This window comes from Trichomycterus rosablanca, chromosome 14 (genome assembly GCF_030014385.1).
Source record: "Trichomycterus rosablanca isolate fTriRos1 chromosome 14, fTriRos1.hap1, whole genome shotgun sequence".
NCBI lineage: Eukaryota > Metazoa > Chordata > Actinopteri > Siluriformes > Trichomycteridae > Trichomycterus > Trichomycterus rosablanca.
The window spans coordinates 26597633-26620573 of NC_086001.1; the positions used below are offsets into that span (position 1 = coordinate 26597633).

A 22941-nucleotide genomic window follows, 5' to 3' on the forward strand; every position below is an offset into this window, starting at 1 on the left:
AGAATGTCCTTCTGAACACGGAGACGCTGGAGGTGAAGCTGATCGACTTCGGATGCGGCGACCTGTTGAAGGACACTCCGTACTACACATATTCAGGTAACTGTGCACCAATGAGGGACGGGTACTTTGGTTTGGACTTTGGGTACTAGTTTGTCTTCTTTGTTCGTGTAGGCACGTGGGAATACTCGCCACCCGAGTGGATAACCAAGCAGAAGTACTATGGCTGCCCTGCGACCGTCTGGAGTCTGGGCGTACTGCTGTATGTCTTGGTTTGTGGACGCCTGCCATTTCGGTCTAGGAAGGAAATCACCAAAGGGCGTCTAGTGTTCAAACCTGGTGTGTCTGATGGTAAGGAAGTATATACATTAAGACCTGCAATTACGCTGACCAGGCATAACATTATGACCACTGACAGGTGAAGTGACTCTATCAAGGAGCGAATCGTGATGGATAGATGACTGGGGTCAGAGCATCTCCAAATCTACAGCTCTTGTGGGGTGGTCCAGGGAGGGTAGAGTGGTAAACCAGCGACAGGGTAATGGGCAGCCAAGGCTCGCTGATGCATGTGTGGCCCGATCCAACAGACGAGCTCCTGTAGCTCAAAGATAGCAGCAGACCAGTCAGGATGCCCATGGTGACCCCTGTCCACGTCGCTTACCTGGGGGAACACATGGCACCAGGATGCACTATGGGAAGAAGTTCTGCCAACATTCTCCTGAGAAACTTTGGGTTGGGTCACTCTGACACGTAGCTCCTACCTAAGCACTTGAGGACCACGTCCACCCTTCCATGGATTCCCCAGATCTCGATTCTGTGGGATGTGCTGGACAAACGAGTCCGATCAATGGAGGCCACGTTATTAGAAAGGTGATCATAATGTTATGCCTGATCGGTGTATCTTCTTCAGATCTAAACACTGTATAATTTGAATCTGCATTGTCGCACTCGCCAGCCTGCTGCCATCTGATCGAACAATGCCTCAAGAAGAAGCCCAGCAAGCGTCTCACCCTCGGGCAGATCCTTCTGCACAGGTGGTTTGATGAGTAAGCCGAAGACTAGGTCCAGACGGTGTATATCTTTAACTGTACAGGTTTCTGAAGGCTTCTGCTAACGGTAAAAACGATCAAACCTTTTAAGATTTGAGCTTTTTTACAGGAATAAGAAGGTTCAAGAGCTCTGGGAGGTCTTTCTGGGTGAGTAGCAGATGATGAAGGTTTGATATCTATGCAAGGTTTAAGTCTCTATTTACAGGACCTCACAGGACCTTACCGGACCTCAAGGACGTCACGATAGCGTAACGGTAGACCTCTATAAATTAACATCTCCAACCTTTCAGGGCTGGATCGTGTCTAACTGCATTTCTTGCTTGTTTTCTCGACGCAGGTCAACGAGCATCTCGATCCGGAAGACAAGGAGATTCTTCTTACAGTTACCAGCAGCTTCTTTGTTTATTAAATAAATAAATTGTTCAATAAAGACATGAACTGTACCGTTATCTGTGTGTCTGTGTGTTATTAGCACGTTTTTAGGTGTCTGTGTGCACACACTTTGATAGGACACCCAAAAGACACGTATGATACTGCTTGAGATGCATCTTCAATTTAATTGGAGGCCATCTGTGGTCAATTGGATTGATTGGACACAATTGGGGATCGCAGACACTTGCTTAAACGAGGTCCCACAGTCCACTGTGGCCATGGGGTCAAAGGAATCATCTGCAGACCTCGGAGGAATAGATCTTGGCAAGGGTACGGACCACCAACATCCATAAATGGAAGAAGTCTGGCCTGGCCAGGAGGTGAACAGGAACCTCCGGCATATCCTGGTGGAGACGTGAGAACCTTCCAGAAGATCAACCATTTGAACTAGGTGCCAAAATGCACCTAGAGGTCTCTCGGACCACTAGAATCAAGTCACGTCTGGAGGAGACCAGGCACCCGGCTAATGCCACACCTACTGTGAAGCATGGTGGTGGCAGTCCTGATAGAGGGGAAGATGAATGCAGCTGATCCGTCCTGCAGTTCTTATATATTTTATTTATTTGTATTCAACAGCACTGACACACTCATGTTAGGACGACCTTTTGAGGTTTCCAGTGTATTTCACTGTGCACATTCTTTGAAAGTAAAATTGTTTTATTTCATTTATTTTTGTTTATTTAAAATAACACTATTAAACCTTCATCTCTCTGATGGTCTGATCAATAAGCTGTCTGTTCTGACATGCTGCTTAAGCCCGGCTAGCTCAGTCGGAAGAGCATGAGACTCTTAATCTCAGGGTCGTGGGTTCGAGCCCCACGTTGGGCGAGTATCTTCATTTAACATCTACTGAAACCAAAAGAACGTTCTTCCACTTTGGACAGCCGGTCTCCGGTGACTTATCAGGTGGATATTTGTGCTCGTAGGACTGTTGTTTACTGGATGTTTTTCAGTTACTTATTTCCACTATTCTGTGGAGCTACACATTGTTGTTGTGTTTCATATTCGTTTGATCAACAGGCAGGTTGTGCAATAAAAGGTACTCGTCCCTGGGTGGGCTCGAACCACCAAACTTTCGATTAACAGCCAAACATGCTAACCAATTGTGCCACAGAGACACGTATAGCTGTTTCATTGGATGGTACACCTGGGTCATATGACTTGCTAACATTTACAGAAGGGCAATTAAGTTTGGCAAACTGAAATAATGGCATGTTTCTGACTTGAATGAGAGGGGTAATAAAAAGATCTCACACTGTCAAAAACACCGTTTGAAACACCAGGGCATTAAAAAGATCTCACACTTGTCAAAAACACAGTTTGAAGCCCAGGTTAATAGGATCTGGTAGTTAGAGAAGGTTCACTTGTTTGTTATTTTATGTACGAAAGTGATAGTGGCCCGTAAGGGGATCGAGCCCATTATTTTATTGATTGTAAGCATTTATAAAGGTCATGACACGTTCATTAGGTGAAATCATTAAAGATAGTGTGGCCCATACGGGGATCGAACTCTCTCACGACCTTGGCTTTATTAGCACCACGCTCTAACCAACTAAGCTAACCAGCCAATACATCAAGCTTCTGTAGATCTTTGTACATAATTCTACACTAACTCCATTCAACCAGCTGCATGGCAGCACAAAAACCATTTAAGGGTCTGCACACTTTAAGTGCGTCTCAGTTTGTTCATGCTATGATGTGAGTTATTTCTCCTGCTAAATTATTTAAATTGAATTAAGGTGGTGAAGTTTTTACTCAGCAATAAAAAGTTATATTTAACGTAACTGTTCAGTGCAATGTTTATTGTAAGTAGTGCACTAAGTAGGGAGTTGGCGTCATTTGAGACGAGGCCGATAGTCTCTACTCAAAACAGCAGAGTGAACGAACTGGCAAAGTTAGCTAAAGAAATAAATGCTCTGAACAAACCTTTTTTTATATTTTAGACATGCTGTCTCCATTTTGCACATAATGCTAAACTAATGTTTTATTTTTATTTTATTTGGGTTTTTATTTAAGGTGAACTATAGGGCACTAGGACCCAGCAGCACTGTCATTAACAGAGCGAGTGTTCTTTATATTTCTGAGCGGTACCGCATGTAAACTCTAGATGTCGCTGTTGCACCACTTTCTAAAATACACCACCCGGACATACCTGTACTGTAAGTGTCAGGATTCTCCCAGGTGTAGTAAATCAACAATTTAAACAAAGCGCAACAGTTTAGGGAAGGTCCTTTCCTGTTTTACATTAACAAAAGTTGATTGAAAGGAACTCCAGTATCACAGAGCCCTGACCTCAACTTAACTTGGGATAAAACCTGGACATTTTTGTCAAATCCGGACGTGCACAAATTCCCACATATACACTCCAGAATCTTAATAGTTGTAGCCAAGTGGAGCTTAATGATTAGTGACACTGACACACTGATATGCAGCCCCGGTTCTGGCTATGTTGCTTAGGCGGGCAGTGAGAAAATCAAGGGGGAGCAATGCCCACCCCAGTTGGTTTAGTTTCGCCCTAAGCTGGACTCGAATCTAGGGCAAAAAAATACATGCTCTGCCCACTGCGCTACTCAAACAGCGGAGTAATAAACAGGTTGTTATGCTGATAAACCTGCGCACACACGGCGTCACCAAGATTAAAAGTGAACACTACTTAAAATAATAACTAAACACTTTCTAATTCCCACGGTAGTAGCAGTTTCCTTCTGTTTCATACACATCACCCTGTCAGTCTAATCTGCAGCATTTCTCTCCCACTGATAAAAATACGGAACAAAACGCACCACATAACAGTTAAATTGCGACTACGACTGCAACGGTACAAGTACAAGTAGGTTTGATGTCGACTTTTTTTTATTGTTTTTTTTTTACTCAAAGAAAGTTATTTAAAATGCAGCGAATTACAAATCTTAATACCAAACATACTTAAGTAAAAGTAAAATTACAGGCTGTAAAATCTACTTTAAAAAGTACAAGTACACAAAAAACTACTCAATTACAGTAACATGACTAAATGTAATTTGTTACTTTCCACCTCTGTATAAGCCAAACTATGAAAATGTGTGAAAAACAAGTATAAGTAACATCTGTGCCAACATATAAAAATAATAATAATAATACTTTTATTTATGGGCACCTTACAATACAAAAAATCAGTACATAATAAATTACACAGATTAAGGGTAGGCGAGTTTAAAGAAATACGTTTTAAGGCATGTTTTGAAACTAGGGATTGAATCAATGGTGTGAATGTCAGGAGGGAGAGAGTCCCAGAAATGTTGGGCAGAGTAACTAAAAGCTCTAGCTTCCATATGAGGTAGACCAAAAAGGAGAGAGTTACAATAATCAATTCGAGATGTGACCAGGGCATGAACAAGAACATCAGCACTTCTAGGAGAAAGGAATGGACGTACACGATTTATGTTACGTAAATGGAAATAAGCAGATCGTGTGATATTGTTAACATGTGCATGAAATGAAAGATTGTGAGTGGAAGGAGAGACGACTGAGTTCTTCATCATCACTGAAAATTTGTTAGATTTAGAGAGAGGAGATTTTCTACCTATAAGAAGAATTTCAGTTTTATCAGCATTTAATTTAAGAAAATTGTAAGAGAACCATGTTCTTAATTCTATTAGACAATCAGAGAGAGATGGAGGAGGAAGAGTAGCCGTGAGCACAGTGGACAGGTATAGCTCGGTGTCGTCTGCATAACAATAAAATTGAATGTTGTATTTCCTAAAGATACATGCAATGGGAAGCAGGGAAATTATAAATCGTAGAGGCCCCAGGACAGAGCCCTGAGGGACACCACTAGTAACAGGAGTTACTGTGAACATACTGTACACGTCTAGAAATGTATGAAGAAAACCAATCAAGCACAGTATCACTAAGACCGATATATGCTAGCTGATCCAATACCTTTTTTTTCCAATTCACTTCCACTATTAACTGATAGCATTCACTTACATCAGGCTCTAAACCTCCTGGTTCTACCCACCATTCACTCCACTATAGATAATCACATTATTTCCCAGTAATAGTTTATCCTAAAGATTTATACTTTTATTATTACTATTTACTTATTAATGTTTGCTGTGTAATTAATGACCTATTAATTACACAGTATAATTAATTCATTGCTAACCATTTCTCCCCAACACTCACTCACTCACTTTTATATTTTTATATTTTAGCATGTTTGGTACAATCTGATGAGTCACACTTGTGTCTAAGTGCTGATAAATGAGCAAAGCAGCTCCAACACTGTGAGCATCATTTCTGTAAAATGTGAATGCGCTGGTGTTTTTTGAGATTACTCTGTATATTAAAACTTTTTCCACACTGTGAGCACTGATACGGTTTCTCTCCAGTGTGAATGCGCTGGTGTTTTTTGAGAGCACTCTGTTGATTAAAACCCTTTCCACACTGTGAGCACTGATACGGTTTCTCTCCAGTGTGAATGCGCTGGTGTTTTTTCAGATCACTCTGTGTATTAAAATCCTTTCCACACTGTGAGCACTGATACGGTTTCTCTCCAGTGTGAATGCGCTGGTGTGTTTTGAGAGCACTCTGTTGATTAAAACCCTTTCCACACTGTGAGCACTGATACGGTTTCTCTCCAGTGTGAATGCACTGGTGTTTTTTTAGATCACTCTGTTGATTAAAACTCTTCTCACACTGCGAGCACTGATACGGTTTTAGTCCACTGTGAATGCTCTGGTGTATTTTGAGCTCACTCTTTGTATTAAAACTCTTTCCACATTGGGAGCACTGATGTGGTTTCTCTCCAGTGTGAATGCGCTGGTGTATATTGAGATAACCCTGTTGATTAAAACTCTTCCCACACTGTAAGCACGGATATGGCTTAACTCCAGTGTGAATGCGCTGGTGTGTTCTGAGAGTACTCAGACACCTAAAGCTCTTCCCACACTGTGAACACTGATATGGTTTCTCTCCACTGTGAATGCGCTGGTGTATTTTAAGCTCAGTCTTTGTATTAAAACTATTTCCACACTGTGAGCACTGATACGGTTTCTCTCCACTGTGAATGCACTGGTGTATTTTAAGCTCAGTCTTTGTATTAAAACAATTTCCACACTGTGAGCACTGATACGGTTTCGCTCCAGTGTGAATGCGCTGGTGTGTTTTGAGAGTGCTCAGACACCTAAAGCTCTTCCCACACTGGGAGCACTGATACGATTTCGCTCCAGTGTGAATGCGCTGGTGTGTTTTGAAAGTGCTCAGACACCTAAAGCTCTTCCCACACTGGGAGCACTGATACGGTTTCTCTCCAGTGTGAATGCGCTGGTGGATTCTGAGATTACTCTTTTGATTAAAACTCTTCTCACACTGTGAGCACTGATACGGCTTCTCTCCAGTGTGAATGCGCTGGTGATTTTTAAGAGATTCCTGTCTGTTAAAACTCTTCTCACACTGTGAGCACTGATACAGTTTCACTCCGGTGTGAATGTGCTGGTGTATTTTGAGACTAGACTGTGTATAAAAACTCTTCCCACACTGTGAGCACTGATACAGTTGCTCTCCAGTGTGAATGCGCTGCTGTATTTTGAGATTACCCTGTGTATTAAAACTTCTTCCACACTGTGAGCACTGATATGTTTTTTTTCCAGTGTGAATGCGCTGGTGTATTTTGAGAGCACCCTGGGTCCTGAAGCTCTTCCCACACTGTGAGCACTGATACGGTTTCTCTCCTGTGTGAATGCGCTGGTGTATTTTGAGATGACTCAGGAACTTGAAGCTCTTCCCACACTGTGAGCAGACGTTTCCTTCTTCCTGTGTGGGACTGAGAGAGGTGTTAATGCTGACAGTACCAGAGGACGTTTGCTGATTACTGGAGCTTCTGGTGGGCGTCAGATCCTCATGTTCAGTCTTAATCTTCACCAGAGTCTCATATTTATCATGGTTGCAGCTCTTGATGTGATTGTGGAGCTGATTTTGGGTTGTAGAGGAACGTGGACACGAGGAGCAGCAGAAATCCTTGTTCAGTTCTGAAGCAGAAAATAATCAAATACATTTATAACATTATAAGTAATAATATACATTTATAACATTATAAATACTCAAATACATTTATAACATTATAAATAATCATATGCATTTATAACACTATAAATAATCAAATACATTTATAACATTATAAATAATCAAATACATTTATAACATTATAAATAATCAAATACATTTATAACATTATAAATAATCATATGCATTTATAACACTATAAATAATCAAATACATTTATAACATTATAAATAATCAAATACATTTATAACATTATAAATAATCAAATAAATTTATAACATTATAAATAATCAAATACATTTATAACATTATAAATAATCAATACATTTATAACATTATAAATAAAAAATACATTTATAACATTATACATAATCAAACACATTTATAACATTATAAATAATCAAATACATTTATAACATTATAAATAATCATATACATTTATAACATTATAAATAATCAAATACATTTATAACATTATAAATAATAATATACATTTATAACATTATAAATAATTAAATACATTTATAACATTATAAATAATAAAACACATTTACAACATTATAAATAATCAAATACATTTTTTACATTGTTAATAATAAAGACATTTATAACATTATAAATAATCAAATACATTTATAACATTTTAAATAATCAAATACATTTATAACATTATAAAGAATCAAATACATTTATAACATTATAAAGAATCAAATACATTTATAACATAATAAATAATCAACTACATTTATAACATTATAAAGAATCAAATACATTTATAACATTATAAATAATAAATACATTTAAAACATTATAAATAATCAAATACATTGATAACATTATAAATAATCAAATACATTTATAACATTATAATCAAATACATTTACAACATTATAAATAATGAAATACATTTATAACATTATAAATAATCAAATACATTTATAACATTACAAATAATCAAATACATTTATAACATTATAATCAAATACAGTTATAACATTATAAATAATCAAATACATTTATAACATTATAAATAATCAAATACATTTATAACATTTTAAATAATCAAATACATTTATAACATTATAAATAATCAAATACATTTATAACATTATAATCAAATACATTTACAACATTATAAATAATCAAATACAGTTATAACATTATAAATAATCAAATACGTTTATAACATTATAAATAATAATATACATTTATTACATTATAAATAATCAAATACATTTATAACATTATAAATAATCAAATACATTTATATCATTATAAATAATCAAATACATTTATAACATTATAAATAATCAAATACATTTACAACATTATAAATAATCAAATACATTTATAACATTGTAAATAATAATATACATTTATTACATTATAAATAATCAAATACATTTATGACATTATAAATAATCAAATACATTTATAACATTATAAATAATCAAATACATTTATAACATTATAAATAATCAAATACATTTACAACATTATAAATAATCAAATACATTTATAACATTATAAATAATCAAATACGTTTACAACATTATAAATAAAAATATACATTTATTACATTATAAATAATCAAATACATTTATAACATTATAAATAATCATATACATTTATAACATTATAAATAATCAAATACATTTATAACATTATAAATAATCATATACATTTATAACATTATAAATAATCAAATACATTTATAACATTAAAAATAATCAAATACATTTATAACATTATAAATAATCATATACATTTATAACATTAAAAATAATCAAACACATTTACAACATTATAAATAATCAAATACATTTATAACATTATAAATAATCAAATACATTTATAACATTAAAAATAATCAAACACATTTACAACATTATAAATAATCAAATACATTTATAACATTATAAATAATCAAATACATTTATAACATTATAAATAATCATATACATTTATAACATTATAAATAATCAAATACATTTATAACATTATAAATAATCATATACATTTATAACATTATAAATAATCAAATACATTTATAACATTATAAATAATCAAATACATTTATAACATTATAAATAATCATATACATTTATAACATTATAAATAATCAAATACATTTATAACATTATAAATAATCATATACATTTATAACATTATAAATAATCAAATACATTTATAACATTATAAATAATCATATACATTTATAACATTATAAATAATCAAATACATTTATAACATTATAAATAATAAAACACATTTATAACATTATAAATAATAAATACATTTATAACATTATAAATAATCAAATACATTTATAACATTATAAATAATAAAACACATTTATAACATTATAAATAATAAATACATTTATAACATTATAAATAATCAAATACATTTATAACATTATAAATAATCATATACATTTATAACATTATAAATAATCAAATACATTTATAACATTATAAATAATCAAATACATTTATAACATTATACATAATCAAATACATTTATAACATTATAAATAATCAAATACATTTATAACATTATAAATAATCAAATACATTTATAACATTATAAATAATCAAATACATTTATGACATTATAAATAATAAATACATTTATAACATTATAAATAATCAAATACATTTATAACATTATAAATAATCAAATTCATTTATAACATTATAAATAATCAAATACATTTATAACATTATAAATAATCAAATACATTTATAACATTATAATCAAATACAGTTATAACATTATAAATAATCAAATACATTTATAACATTATAAATAATCAAATACATTTATAACATTTTAAATAATCAAATACATTTATAACATTATAAATAATCAAATACATTTATAACATTATAATCAAATACATTTACAACATTATAAATAATCAAATACAGTTATAACATTATAAATAATCAAATACGTTTATAACATTATAAATAATAATATACATTTATTACATTATAAATAATCAAATACATTTATAACATTATAAATAATCAAATACATTTATATCATTATAAATAATCAAATACATTTATAACATTATAAATAATCAAATACATTTACAACATTATAAATAATCAAATACATTTATAACATTGTAAATAATAATATACATTTATTACATTATAAATAATCAAATACATTTATGACATTATAAATAATCAAATACATTTATAACATTATAAATAATCAAATACATTTATAACATTATAAATAATCAAATACATTTACAACATTATAAATAATCAAATACATTTATAACATTATAAATAATCAAATACGTTTACAACATTATAAATAAAAATATACATTTATTACATTATAAATAATCAAATACATTTATAACATTATAAATAATCATATACATTTATAACATTATAAATAATCAAATACATTTATAACATTATAAATAATCATATACATTTATAACATTATAAATAATCAAATACATTTATAACATTAAAAATAATCAAATACATTTATAACATTATAAATAATCATATACATTTATAACATTAAAAATAATCAAACACATTTACAACATTATAAATAATCAAATACATTTATAACATTATAAATAATCAAATACATTTATAACATTAAAAATAATCAAACACATTTACAACATTATAAATAATCAAATACATTTATAACATTATAAATAATCAAATACATTTATAACATTATAAATAATCATATACATTTATAACATTATAAATAATCAAATACATTTATAACATTATAAATAATCATATACATTTATAACATTATAAATAATCAAATACATTTATAACATTATAAATAATCAAATACATTTATAACATTATAAATAATCATATACATTTATAACATTATAAATAATCAAATACATTTATAACATTATAAATAATCATATACATTTATAACATTATAAATAATCAAATACATTTATAACATTATAAATAATCATATACATTTATAACATTATAAATAATCAAATACATTTATAACATTATAAATAATAAAACACATTTATAACATTATAAATAATAAATACATTTATAACATTATAAATAATCAAATACATTTATAACATTATAAATAATAAAACACATTTATAACATTATAAATAATAAATACATTTATAACATTATAAATAATCAAATACATTTATAACATTATAAATAATCATATACATTTATAACATTATAAATAATCAAATACATTTATAACATTATAAATAATCAAATACATTTATAACATTATACATAATCAAATACATTTATAACATTATAAATAATCAAATACATTTATAACATTATAAATAATCAAATACATTTATAACATTATAAATAATCAAATACATTTATGACATTATAAATAATAAATACATTTATAACATTATAAATAATCAAATACATTTATAACATTATAAATAATCAAATTCATTTATAACATTATAAATAATCAAATACATTTATAACATTATAAATAATCAAATACATTTATAACATTATAAATAATCAAATACATTTATAACATTATAAATAATCAAATTCATTTATAAAATTATAAATAATAATTACATTTATAACATTATAAATAATCAAATACATTTATAACATTATAAATAATCAAATTCATTTATAAAATTATAAATAATAATTACATTTATAACATTATAAATAATCAAATACATTTATAACATTATAAATAATAAATACATTTATAACATTATAAATAATCAAATACATTTATAACATTATAAATAATCATATACATTTATAACATTATAAATAATCAAATACATTTATAACATTATAAATAATAATATACATTTATAACATTATAAATAATCAAATACATTTATAACATTATAAATAATCATATACATTTATAACATTATAAATAATCAAATACATTTATAACATTATAAATAATAATATACATTTATAACATTATAAATAATCAAATGCATTTATAACATTATAAATAATCAAATACATTTATAACATTATAAATAATAAATACTGTTAGTAATTGTTAAACTGAGATCTGATGCTAAAGTCCTGTAACGTGATTCATCCTGCATTCATCATTTCCTGCTCACACTGATCTGCATGAGCACAATACAAGCTTTCACTGTATGATGCTTCATCCCAGGTTCCTCTGATTCTATTCAATCCTAATCTTATTTTACTCAAGATAAAAAATATCTTACTGAGTTCATCTTTATCTTCAGGTTCTTCCTTCTTCACAGGCTTCATCTGGAAACCTCCACACTGTTGGTCCTCTGGGGTGAGGTGTTCCTCAGAGGTGACGTGTTCCACAGGGATTAAAGATCCTTCACCTGAAATTTCTTTGTTTTGTGAAGAAGAAAAATAAGTTTGTTATTGTTGGTAGTAACGACCAACTTCTTTATTAAGCACTTAAGTTAGAACTAAGACACGTACTTCTATACTATCTGTCAAAAAACACGACCTATAAACCTTTGTTCAAACAGGGTTTCAGCAGATTTAATAATAATAATAACAATACAACCCCAAATCAGAAAAAGTTGGGACAGTATGGAAAAAGCAAATAATAATATAAACACAGACTTTGACTTTTATTTGATGTCAGACAGGATGAAGCTGAGATGTTTCATCTTTTATCTGCTCAACTTCATTTCATTTATAAATAAACATCCATTCCTGCATTTCAGGCCTGCAACACTTTCTAAAAAAAGGAGGAGAGTTAAGATCTGGATGGAAGGTGCAGACTCATCTCTCCAGGACCATCAGCACAAACAATCACGTATATATTGAATATATCAGCTTATATACTCGACTTTATTTCTTCTCATTCATTACCCAATCATTCAGCCACTTGTATTCACCCGGCATTACTCTGTAATTATATACTAGTGTAAACACGGTACAATCAGCATGATCTGTTTAATCTTCTTTATCTTCTGTCTCCTCATTTCACTCACCTGCTCACTTATGCACTAAATATACAAAAATATTACAAGAAATTCAGACACGACCAAATTAGGAGAAATGATTTTGCTCAAGTCTTACTGAGTTCATCTTTATCTTCAGGTTCTTCTTTCTTCACAGGCTTCATCTGGAAACCTCCACACTGTTGGTCCTCTGAGAAGAGCAGTTCCACAGAAGCCACAAGTTCTGCAGGGATTAAAGTGACTTCACCTGAAATTCATCAATATGAGAAGAAGAATCTCAACAACTGGAGGAAACTGAAGGTTGTGGGTTTGGTTTTCTGATCATAAATAAATCCTAGTTAGATAAAACTTAAATCAAGACTGGAGTGTAGCAGCTGTACTGTACTGTACCATACTGTACTGTATAATACTGTACTGTACTACACTGTCTGCTGGAAAAGTGGCATCATGCTCTATATTTACTTACAGAAGAAATCATCATCATCATCCTCTTCCTCCTCTTGTATTATTTTCTTCTGAAATTCTTCATGTTGTAGATCCACAGGGGTGACGTCTCCCTCTCCTGCTGACTGCATTATTAAAGATCTAATAGACAGACAGACAGACTATTCAGCTATAAACAAAGTTCACCTGTAAACAAAGTTCAACAATAAAAAAGTTCAACTGTAAACAAAGTACAACTATTAACAAATATCAACAATAAACAAAGTTCAACTATAAACAAAGTTCAACTACAAACAAATATTACTCAATTAATTCATTTTGGTGGATCGGTTCAAATGAATCGGTTCAGTAATATGAATCATGTGTGGTGCTAACAGTTAGCGGAGCAGCTAATAGTTTGTGTGTTTAAATAAAACTGGAGTTAAAGCTCTTCAAATCCTCACAGTGATGTTTTATTATGAACTCTAGTTTTATTATTAATTAGAATGTGGTTATAATTAAATATAAGGGTTATATTTAAATACATATTTTACTTACAGATGAGGCTCTACAGTACAAACACAGCAGCTTCTTGTTCTTCTTATGATGTTTAATGGCGGTTGGCAGAACAACTTAAGACGCACCAGCGCCACCAACTGGACTGGAGTTGAACAGCAGCTTAGCAGTAAAACATCTCCATTAGCACATCTGTATTAGTGGTGTGCGATACTGCAACATTTGGTATCGATCCGATACCAAGTAAATACAGGGTCAGTATTGCCGATATCGATCAGATACCGATACTTTGTACTTACTTTCATGTAGGGAAGAGCAGTGTATCATGATTCATGAGGTGAAGGTATCATCAATTTGCTTTGACTAATAAATGATTTTGTGTTAATTAGTTCATCATGTGCAGTGAAAACCCACTACAGTTTGTAGGTGAATAAAAAGTAATTTTATTCATGTAATAAACTAATGAAGTCTGGGGTTTTTGTTGAGAAACAATTATATAATAAGAAACATAATTCCCCCTCTCATTGTACACTCTGGCTTTTTGTAAAATAAAGTACAGAAAAAGTTCCGGGAGTCTCCCGCATATACATAGCGGCTCCCTGATTCCCGCAAGTCAGATAAAATCTCCCAGAATCTAGAACGAGCGGCCAAGAGAACACACACACACACACACACACAGGCGACACAGACTTTATTAATACAATCGCGTATTAAATCCGTTATCTGATATACAATCTAGCGCACTGTGTAGGGAACATAAATCTATGATCAAATATACAATCTAGTGCACTATGTAGGGAACATAATTAATTAGGTATTACACTATCTAGTGCACTATGTAGGGTACATAATTATGTAATACACTCTCTAGTGCACTATGTAAGGAACACAAATCATCATCTAGTTATACTTTCTAGTGCACTGTGTAGGGAAAATTAACCAATTGTCTAATTCACTATCTAGTTCACTACATAGGGAACATAAATTAATGTCTAAAATACTATCTAGTGCACTATGTAGGGAACATAAATCCATTATCTGATATACAATTTAGAGCACTATGTAGGGAACCTAAATCCGTTAACTAATACGCTACCTAAAGCATTATGTAAGAAACATAGGTCTATTATCTAGTACACTATCTAGTGCACTAAGTAAAAAACTAATTATTTTTTAATATACAATCTAGTGCACTATGTAGGGAACATAAATCTATTATCTTGCACACTATCTAGTGCACTATGTAGTACACAGTAATGTGTTTGTGATGCCAACAGTTAGTTCAGTAGCTCAGTAAGCAGCTCCTAAAAGTTCTGTTATCACCCATAATCCTTTGCTGTGTGCGAGAGGGTTTTAGCTTTGTTTTAGCTCCGTGAAATGAGTTTTTGCAACTTGGGATGTCTGACATGTGAACTTCTATCTATCCATCCAGCTTAAATACCATAAACACTACATAAAAAAACATGTGGAGTTAATAGTGTAATTATTAACCTTTGTGCTCATTTCTTCTTTTATGGTGTAATGGTGTAGTGGTTAGCACTCTGGACTCTGAATCCAACGATCTGAGTTCAAATCTCAGTGGAACTTGGCTTTATTTAGGTAAAAACACTGTTATCAATGATGAGTAGAAAATAGTGTTTCACATGTGACTGCTCTATGCTAAATTAGAACACAAAGCGTCAAGTCATTGTTTACAGCACAATCTACCGGCCAACTGCATCCTGAACTTAGTGCAATTTTCCAAAACTGGAATGTTTTGTTAAGATTTTGATCCTTGGGTGGCAATGTTTAACTAAAATTACTTTTATTTAGTGTTTAAAACTTTTAAATTACCTCAGTTTTTTCAATTGATTTCAGTCAATTATATCAATCACGTAAGTTTAAATATAAATAATCTGATATGTAAAAGTAAAGTCTAAAGTTGTGTGTATTTTTCTTTTTTAATGTGGTGTCAGGGTTCCATGGTGTAAAGGTTAGCACTCTGGACTCTAAATCCAGCAATCCGAGTTCAAATCTCGGTGGGATCTTACTGCTTTAATTTAGGGCCCCGGTGTGAGGTCGAAGATTGAGAAACATTAGCAGTTTCAGGATGGTAGCATTCAGCGCATGTGCATTACAACAGAGCAGCGCAATTGCTTGTGCTAGTTAAGAGTCACCTTAAATGACATTCCTTCCATCCATTCATCCAGCTTGAATATCATAATACCACTAGTAGTGTTATAAGGCTTGTTCGACTTAACCCGGCGCTGCGCAGACCGATCGCCGCCTGGCTTGCGTCGGCGCCACTGGCGCGTCTCGGTGACAGACTCGTTATAATCTCGCGATAGCGGGGCGGCTGCAGGTGGCAGAACCGGTCCCTGCAGTTGCTCTCCACGGGCTGCGCTGCCTGAGAGACGGCTTGATGACGACAGAGCTTAATCTTCATTAGCTAGAAGCGCCGCTGAATCCTCTGGCGGTTGTTTCGTTTCATTCTAAAATGTAAATCTCAGTTTATTTGTCTTAAAGACCCGATATGTGCGAAATACTATCATGCTTTCTAGTAGCATGACAGTTTATTTTCGTACAAATTGCAACATTTCATAATTATCATTCCATATCATGAAAAGACTCAAGTAAGCTACCTGATATTTCTTTAATGTAACATATCTTTTTATCTTGATGTTTTTCTAGAACTTCTGATGGGTCTTGTCTTCTAATTTTATTAATATAAGGCAATCTAAATTGCTTTAATATTTTATATCTTAACTGTTTTAATACCACTATCACTATTACACTTTGATTATTTTTCATTGTTCTCTGTAAACTTTGTAAACATTTTAAAATATGCTACATTAATAAAAATGTGTGGATGTGCATGGTGGATGTTTACAAGAACCAAGGCCAGAAGGTAAGCTGTTCTGGAAGAACAAAACAATCTTGTTCAGAAGATGATTGTGTTAAGAGATTGATCTTCAATAAACCACAGCCACTATTCATCATCAATGCCTAAATAACTGATGTGTCAGTGCTCGAAGAAGCACAAACTTCTACACAATTGTACAATGTACTTATTAACCACATTATTCATTAGTGACTCATACCGGGCACATCGGTGAGCATACTGAAGTATACTGTTTAACAATGCATCTATAAAATACAGTGGCATGCCAACATTTGGGCACCCTGGTCACAATTACTGTTACTGTGAACAGTTAAGCAAGTTGAAGATAAAATTATCTCCAAAAGGCATGAAGTTAAAGATGACACAAAAACATTTTTTTTATTATGTCTCTATAATGAATTGCATCTTGGTTGTGAGGTTGTAGTGAATGCTGTTCATCATCCTCTTCATCCTGCACATCATCACCATGGTCTCCTGGCTCCAAGCAAACACTGTGTAGAATGCAACAGACACTGCTGAGCTGATGGACTGGACATTCCTCATGTGCAGGCATCGGAGTCTCCTAAACTTTGCCGAAGGCATGCTCAATGACCACACGGCCAGTGTTTAGTTTTCTATTAAAGCGCTTCTGCCTAGCTGTCAAGTGCCCATTGTCTCTGTAAGGCCTCATCAGTTGGGGCAATAGAGGGTAGGCTGAATCCCCAATTATATACATCCCTTGTGGGACCAGGGACAGACAGGGGATCTTCTTCTAAAAGACAAGCAACCTCTGTGAGGCAAAAGGCTCTGGCATCATGCCAGCTACCAGGATGACCCACGCTGATGTGGGTGAACTGCCGGTGACTGTCACAAAATCCAGTGAGAATGATAGAATATAACTGTTTCCTGTTAAAATATGCCAGGGGGTTGTCACAGTGTGGCTTCTGAATATGAATGTGGCATCTATCTACTGCACAGATAGTGTTTGGAAATCCAGCTGCTTGAAAGCCTAACAAAGAATTGTGCAGGGTTTGTCCTAAAGGCCAGGAAATGTGGTGTGCCATGTGAGTACAAAACTCATGGAGATGTTTGGCAAGAGTGGATTTTGTGATATTGAATCTGTCTGAAATACCCCTATATATATGACTCCTGGTTCGAGACAGGCTAGGACACTCTTTGTCAGTGGCAATTTTGTCTGCTGTGGATTCATATAGACAGGGCCAATGGTGCTTATAAGATCCTACATAGTAAGTGAGAGAAAAGAAGGTTATCATATCGTACCTGCACTTGTCCTTTGGAGAGTCTGAAATGACCTCTAAATTCTGAGAGACTATAGAGGGGGACAGCATCCTCTACAAAATGTTTTATTTTTGGAACAAGCCTAAAGAAGGGTAAATGTGATTAAGTCCTTACGTAGACAAAATAATTATGTAGACAGTTTGGACTTTAAGCCACTTTGACACAATATAATTGCAGTCTATTTACCATATACACAACCATAATGATTAAGGTCTGATTGAGTGCACTTTATAATTTCCATTTAATTATTTCTAGAACACTTTTACGTACATTGTTTATCATATTCACTAATTCTACCTTGAACAAACCGTATATTTGGAATTATGTATTCACACGTTTTCATGTGAAATGTCTCAATAGACAGTCATTTAAATTGTTGTAGACAAATATTTAAATCTATTCAATAACATAAATATGTGTTTGATAACATGTTTGTTAGAACTTTTCTTTTTCACCAATCTACAAGATAAATGAATGATGAGTAAAACTATATTTATTTACAGATTACAGAAACTTAGTTTGACACTTTAAACCCAGCGTTTGTTTTCCAAATCCATAGTGGTGAATATAGCTGACCATCATCTATATTCACCACTATGGATTTGGAAAACAAACGCTGGGCTTAATCTGCTCAATGATCAAGAATGTTTAGTTCGATTTCACGCAAAAGCAGAGCGATTTCTACTGCATTCACTTCATCAGCCACGAAGAAGGCAAACGCCGCGAGATCCGCTGTAGCTCAGGTGGGTTGCAGGTGGCGACTGTCCGACTTGACGGCTTTCTTTTAACCTCCTCCCCCAACTGCAACCGGCAGCTCTCACTGACCACCAAGGCAAGGCGCAGTTCATCTCGAACAAGCCTATTGACTGATCAATCAGCTGCAGTTCATCAGCTTGGTTCACGTTAAACAGTTAGTTGCAGATTGGAGCAGCATTTCTTCCATAATGAAAGATAATTCAGTCTTGTCTTTACAAAGAAACGCTTTCACAAAGCGTTCACTGGAACAAAAAAAAAGGATAAAGAAGCTCGTCCCAATTTACAAATTCAGCAACAGGCAAGTGATCGAGGACGAGACTACACCCGAGCCTTTTCCAGCTCTTGTTATGACAAACGGAGTTGGCTAGCTGGATGCGACGTAAGTAATGCCTTTTACTGCTTTCCCTGTTTGCTATTTCAAAGTCCTGGCACGGAGTCATTGTGGATAACGACCGGGGTACGAGATTTAAAACATCTTTCAGAAAAATGCAAACGGCACGAAAACAGCCGCAGCCATCTAGACAATGCTATGTAGCTAAGTTTTTTTGGGAAACTTAGCATTGCTCAACAGCTAGATTAAGGTTACAGGATTGCTGTTAGAAGGCACAATGAAGAGGTGACAAAAAATCAGCACATCCTGTCTAGAATAATAGACTGTGTGAAATTTTGTGGAGCCTTTGAGCTGGCCTTGCGTGGCCATGATGAAAGTAAGAGCTCAGATAATCCAGGAATTTTTCGAGGGTTGGTGGATTTTGTTGCTTCTCTTGATGGAGTGCTGAAGGAGCACATTGAGAATGCCACTGTGTTTAAGGGAACTTCAAAAACTGTGCAGAATGAGCTACTGGACTGTATGTTGTCTGTTCTGAAGGAACATATAATCAAAGAAGCCCAGGGCAGCGATTTTCTTTCAATCCAGGCAGATGAGACAATGGATATTGCCACGCAGTGCCAGCTTGTTCTTGTACTATGCTATATTGATGCTAAAAACAATGTGCAGGAAAGATTTTTTGAGTTCATCCCTTTGCAGTCGGCCACTGCTGATTCCATTGCTACAGCCCTAAAAGAACGTCTTACAACTATCCTTCCTGAGGATCAAAAGGGTAAGCTCATCTGCCAGGCATATGATGGAGCCAGCGTGATGAGGGGTGCCACTGCAAGTGTTCAGAAGAAGATACAAGACATGTACCCAAATGCACACTACATCCACTGCTACGCACATCAGCTCAATCTGATAATGCAGCAGGCTACTTCTCACATAACCAAAGTGAGAATTTTTTTTTCTAACCTTGGTGGATTTGCCAGCTTTTTTTCCAGATCACCCAAGCGCACAAGTATTCTTGATAAAGTTGTGGCGCACAGACTACCAGCATCCAGCAATACCAGATGGAACTTTCACAGCCGTACCATCAATACTGTGTTTGAACACAGAGAGGACCTCATTCGCTGTTTTGAAAGCATACGAGACTCTGGTGACTTTAACCCCATTACTGTCAGAGAGGCAGGTGCGTTTGCCATGCTACTGGAGGATCAGGATTTTAAGTTCTTTCTGCAGCTTTTCCACCATATCATGCCTCATGTGGACCTCCTCTATTCCAAACTCCAGAAGAAGGTCATAGATTCAGTTTATATCAAGGAGAGCATTCAGCAGTTCCAGCAGGACATTTAAAAGATCAGGTAATCGTTGTACATTTTCCTCTTTTGTTTATTAGTATTATTGTTATTATTATTGTTATTGTAATTTTTTTCCTTTGCAGAAATTCTCTCCATTCCATGGTTGGACAAAGCAGTGAAGGTAGCGGTCAGCCAGTAAAGAAGCGTCGGACACTCAGTGTAGAAGACCATGAAAGGATTGCTGCAGAGGTGAGTTGTGGAAGTCACAGTCCAATTAGATTTGTTTAGAGCTGTTTCTATGCTATGCATGAATGATCAGTGTATGTTGGTGTAATGCTTGTCAGCAATATATGTTATTATTCTTGCTGTACTGCAATATATGGGTAATATGGAATAAAACAAATTCTCATAACATTTGGTTCCTGAATTTTCTATAAACCTGTCCCACAAAAATTCTGTTCCAAAAATGCTTTAACACATTTTGTCTTGAAAATGGCAGCAAACTCATTTCTATGACTTGATCTATGACTAAATTTCAACAGTGATAGAAAAATAACTATTTAGATGTGAAATAAATAAATTATGATCACTTCATAATTTTCATGTTTATCCTTCTCTAGGTCTGTGATATCATACTGGGACACACCAGTGAGCGCTTTTCCTTCACAAACCACCTTGTTAGTGCCACACTCTTGCAGGGGGAAAGGTTTAAACAATACAAGACAGCATTTCCTGAAGATGCACCGAGCAACACCTTAAAAGCCTATCCAGTGCTCAATCAAGGTAAGCTGAAGACAGAGCTTAGTCTTATCTACAGCAAGGAAGAGTTCAAAGCCTGTTGTGGTGCTGTGGGCCTATTCCAGATGTTTATGGAAAATAATCTTGAAGAAGTATTTTCAGAGACTGTCACTCTCCTGAAGATCCTCATCACCACACCCATGACCACAGCAGAAGCTGAAAGGTGCTTCTCAACCTTGAAAATAATTAAAACTTTTCTGAGAAACTCTATGACCCAGGACAGGCTGAATGCATTGGCCATGTTGTCAATGGAGAAGAGACTAGTGACTGAGATTACTGACTTTAACCATAATGTCATTGAGAAATTTGCAAGACAGAAGGAAAGGAGGGCAAAATTCATGTTCAAATAGTGCTACTTTTAAAGGCTTGTTTTTTATTGTTTTGTTTTTAATTTGTTGTTTTGTTTGCGCCCCCCTCAAATGTTTTAGCACCAGCCGCCACTGCAAACAAGTGAGCCTTCTCTAACTAGCAGGTCCTATTGACCTGGGCTGTGTGAGATCTGTGTACTTTGGTCAGTGGAAGTAGTTTTATAGCTTTATAAAAACATTTACTTACGTGTCCAGCCCTGCTACACAAACTGTCATTTTTGTCCCTGTTAAAAACTTTAGCTTAGTTAAAGCAAATAAAGACACATTTAAAATGTTCATCTTTTATTACAGGTTTAAAGTTGTATAAAACAAATGTTTGTACAAATAATATAAAACCAAAGTACAAAATAAACATTTCACTTATTTGAATTATCTCACAAATCACTTCTCAGTTTTAAAGGTCAAAGGCAGCAGCATCTTTTAGATCAGAACAGCTATTAACATTAAATATCACTAAAGAGGAAATCCTGAAGACAGCAATGTAAACCTTTCATTTAAATACAAGCTGCAGTAAAGTTACATAGTTGATCCATGATAAAAAAAGAACCTCACAGCTCAGCACAGTGGTTAAACTGCACAACCCAACAAGTTAAAATAACCCATCATGTGTTCTGTCTAATATTTACACAGTGCTGGGTTGCCAAATAACACTTTTTCACCCGCATTCTGCCTTTTCTTTCCTGCATACCAAAAACAGTTGTCATTGCAGGTTTACAAAAACACTTGGGACTCTTTGTCTCATTGTGTTGCTTGATGAAGAAAAAGCCGCTGGGTCAGTGTGTAACAGGAGGTTTGGAGTGAAGGTGGGTGTGTGTGGATAAA

The 22941-nt window shown here is 33.6% G+C and overlaps 1 protein-coding gene and 1 non-coding gene across 2 annotated transcripts; one reads left to right on the plus strand and one right to left on the minus strand.

Annotated features, from left to right (window-relative positions):
* The first annotated feature begins 2233 nt into the window (after positions 1-2233).
* trnak-cuu (transfer RNA lysine (anticodon CUU)) lies at positions 2234-2306 on the plus strand. Its single transcript has one exon. It is a non-coding gene; the product is annotated as a tRNA-Lys (tRNA).
* A 3531-nt stretch (positions 2307-5837) lies between these two features.
* Positions 5838-17890, minus strand: LOC134326255 (zinc finger protein 239-like; the record flags this gene model as incomplete). Its single annotated transcript, XM_063008425.1, has 3 exons — positions 17774-17890; positions 6730-6914; positions 5838-6651 (listed from the first exon to the last, which is right to left on the minus strand). Coding segments are annotated over exons 1-3 (1116 nt in total), but the record flags the coding sequence as incomplete, so codon positions are not given.
* Between the last annotated feature and the right edge of the window lie 5051 nt (positions 17891-22941).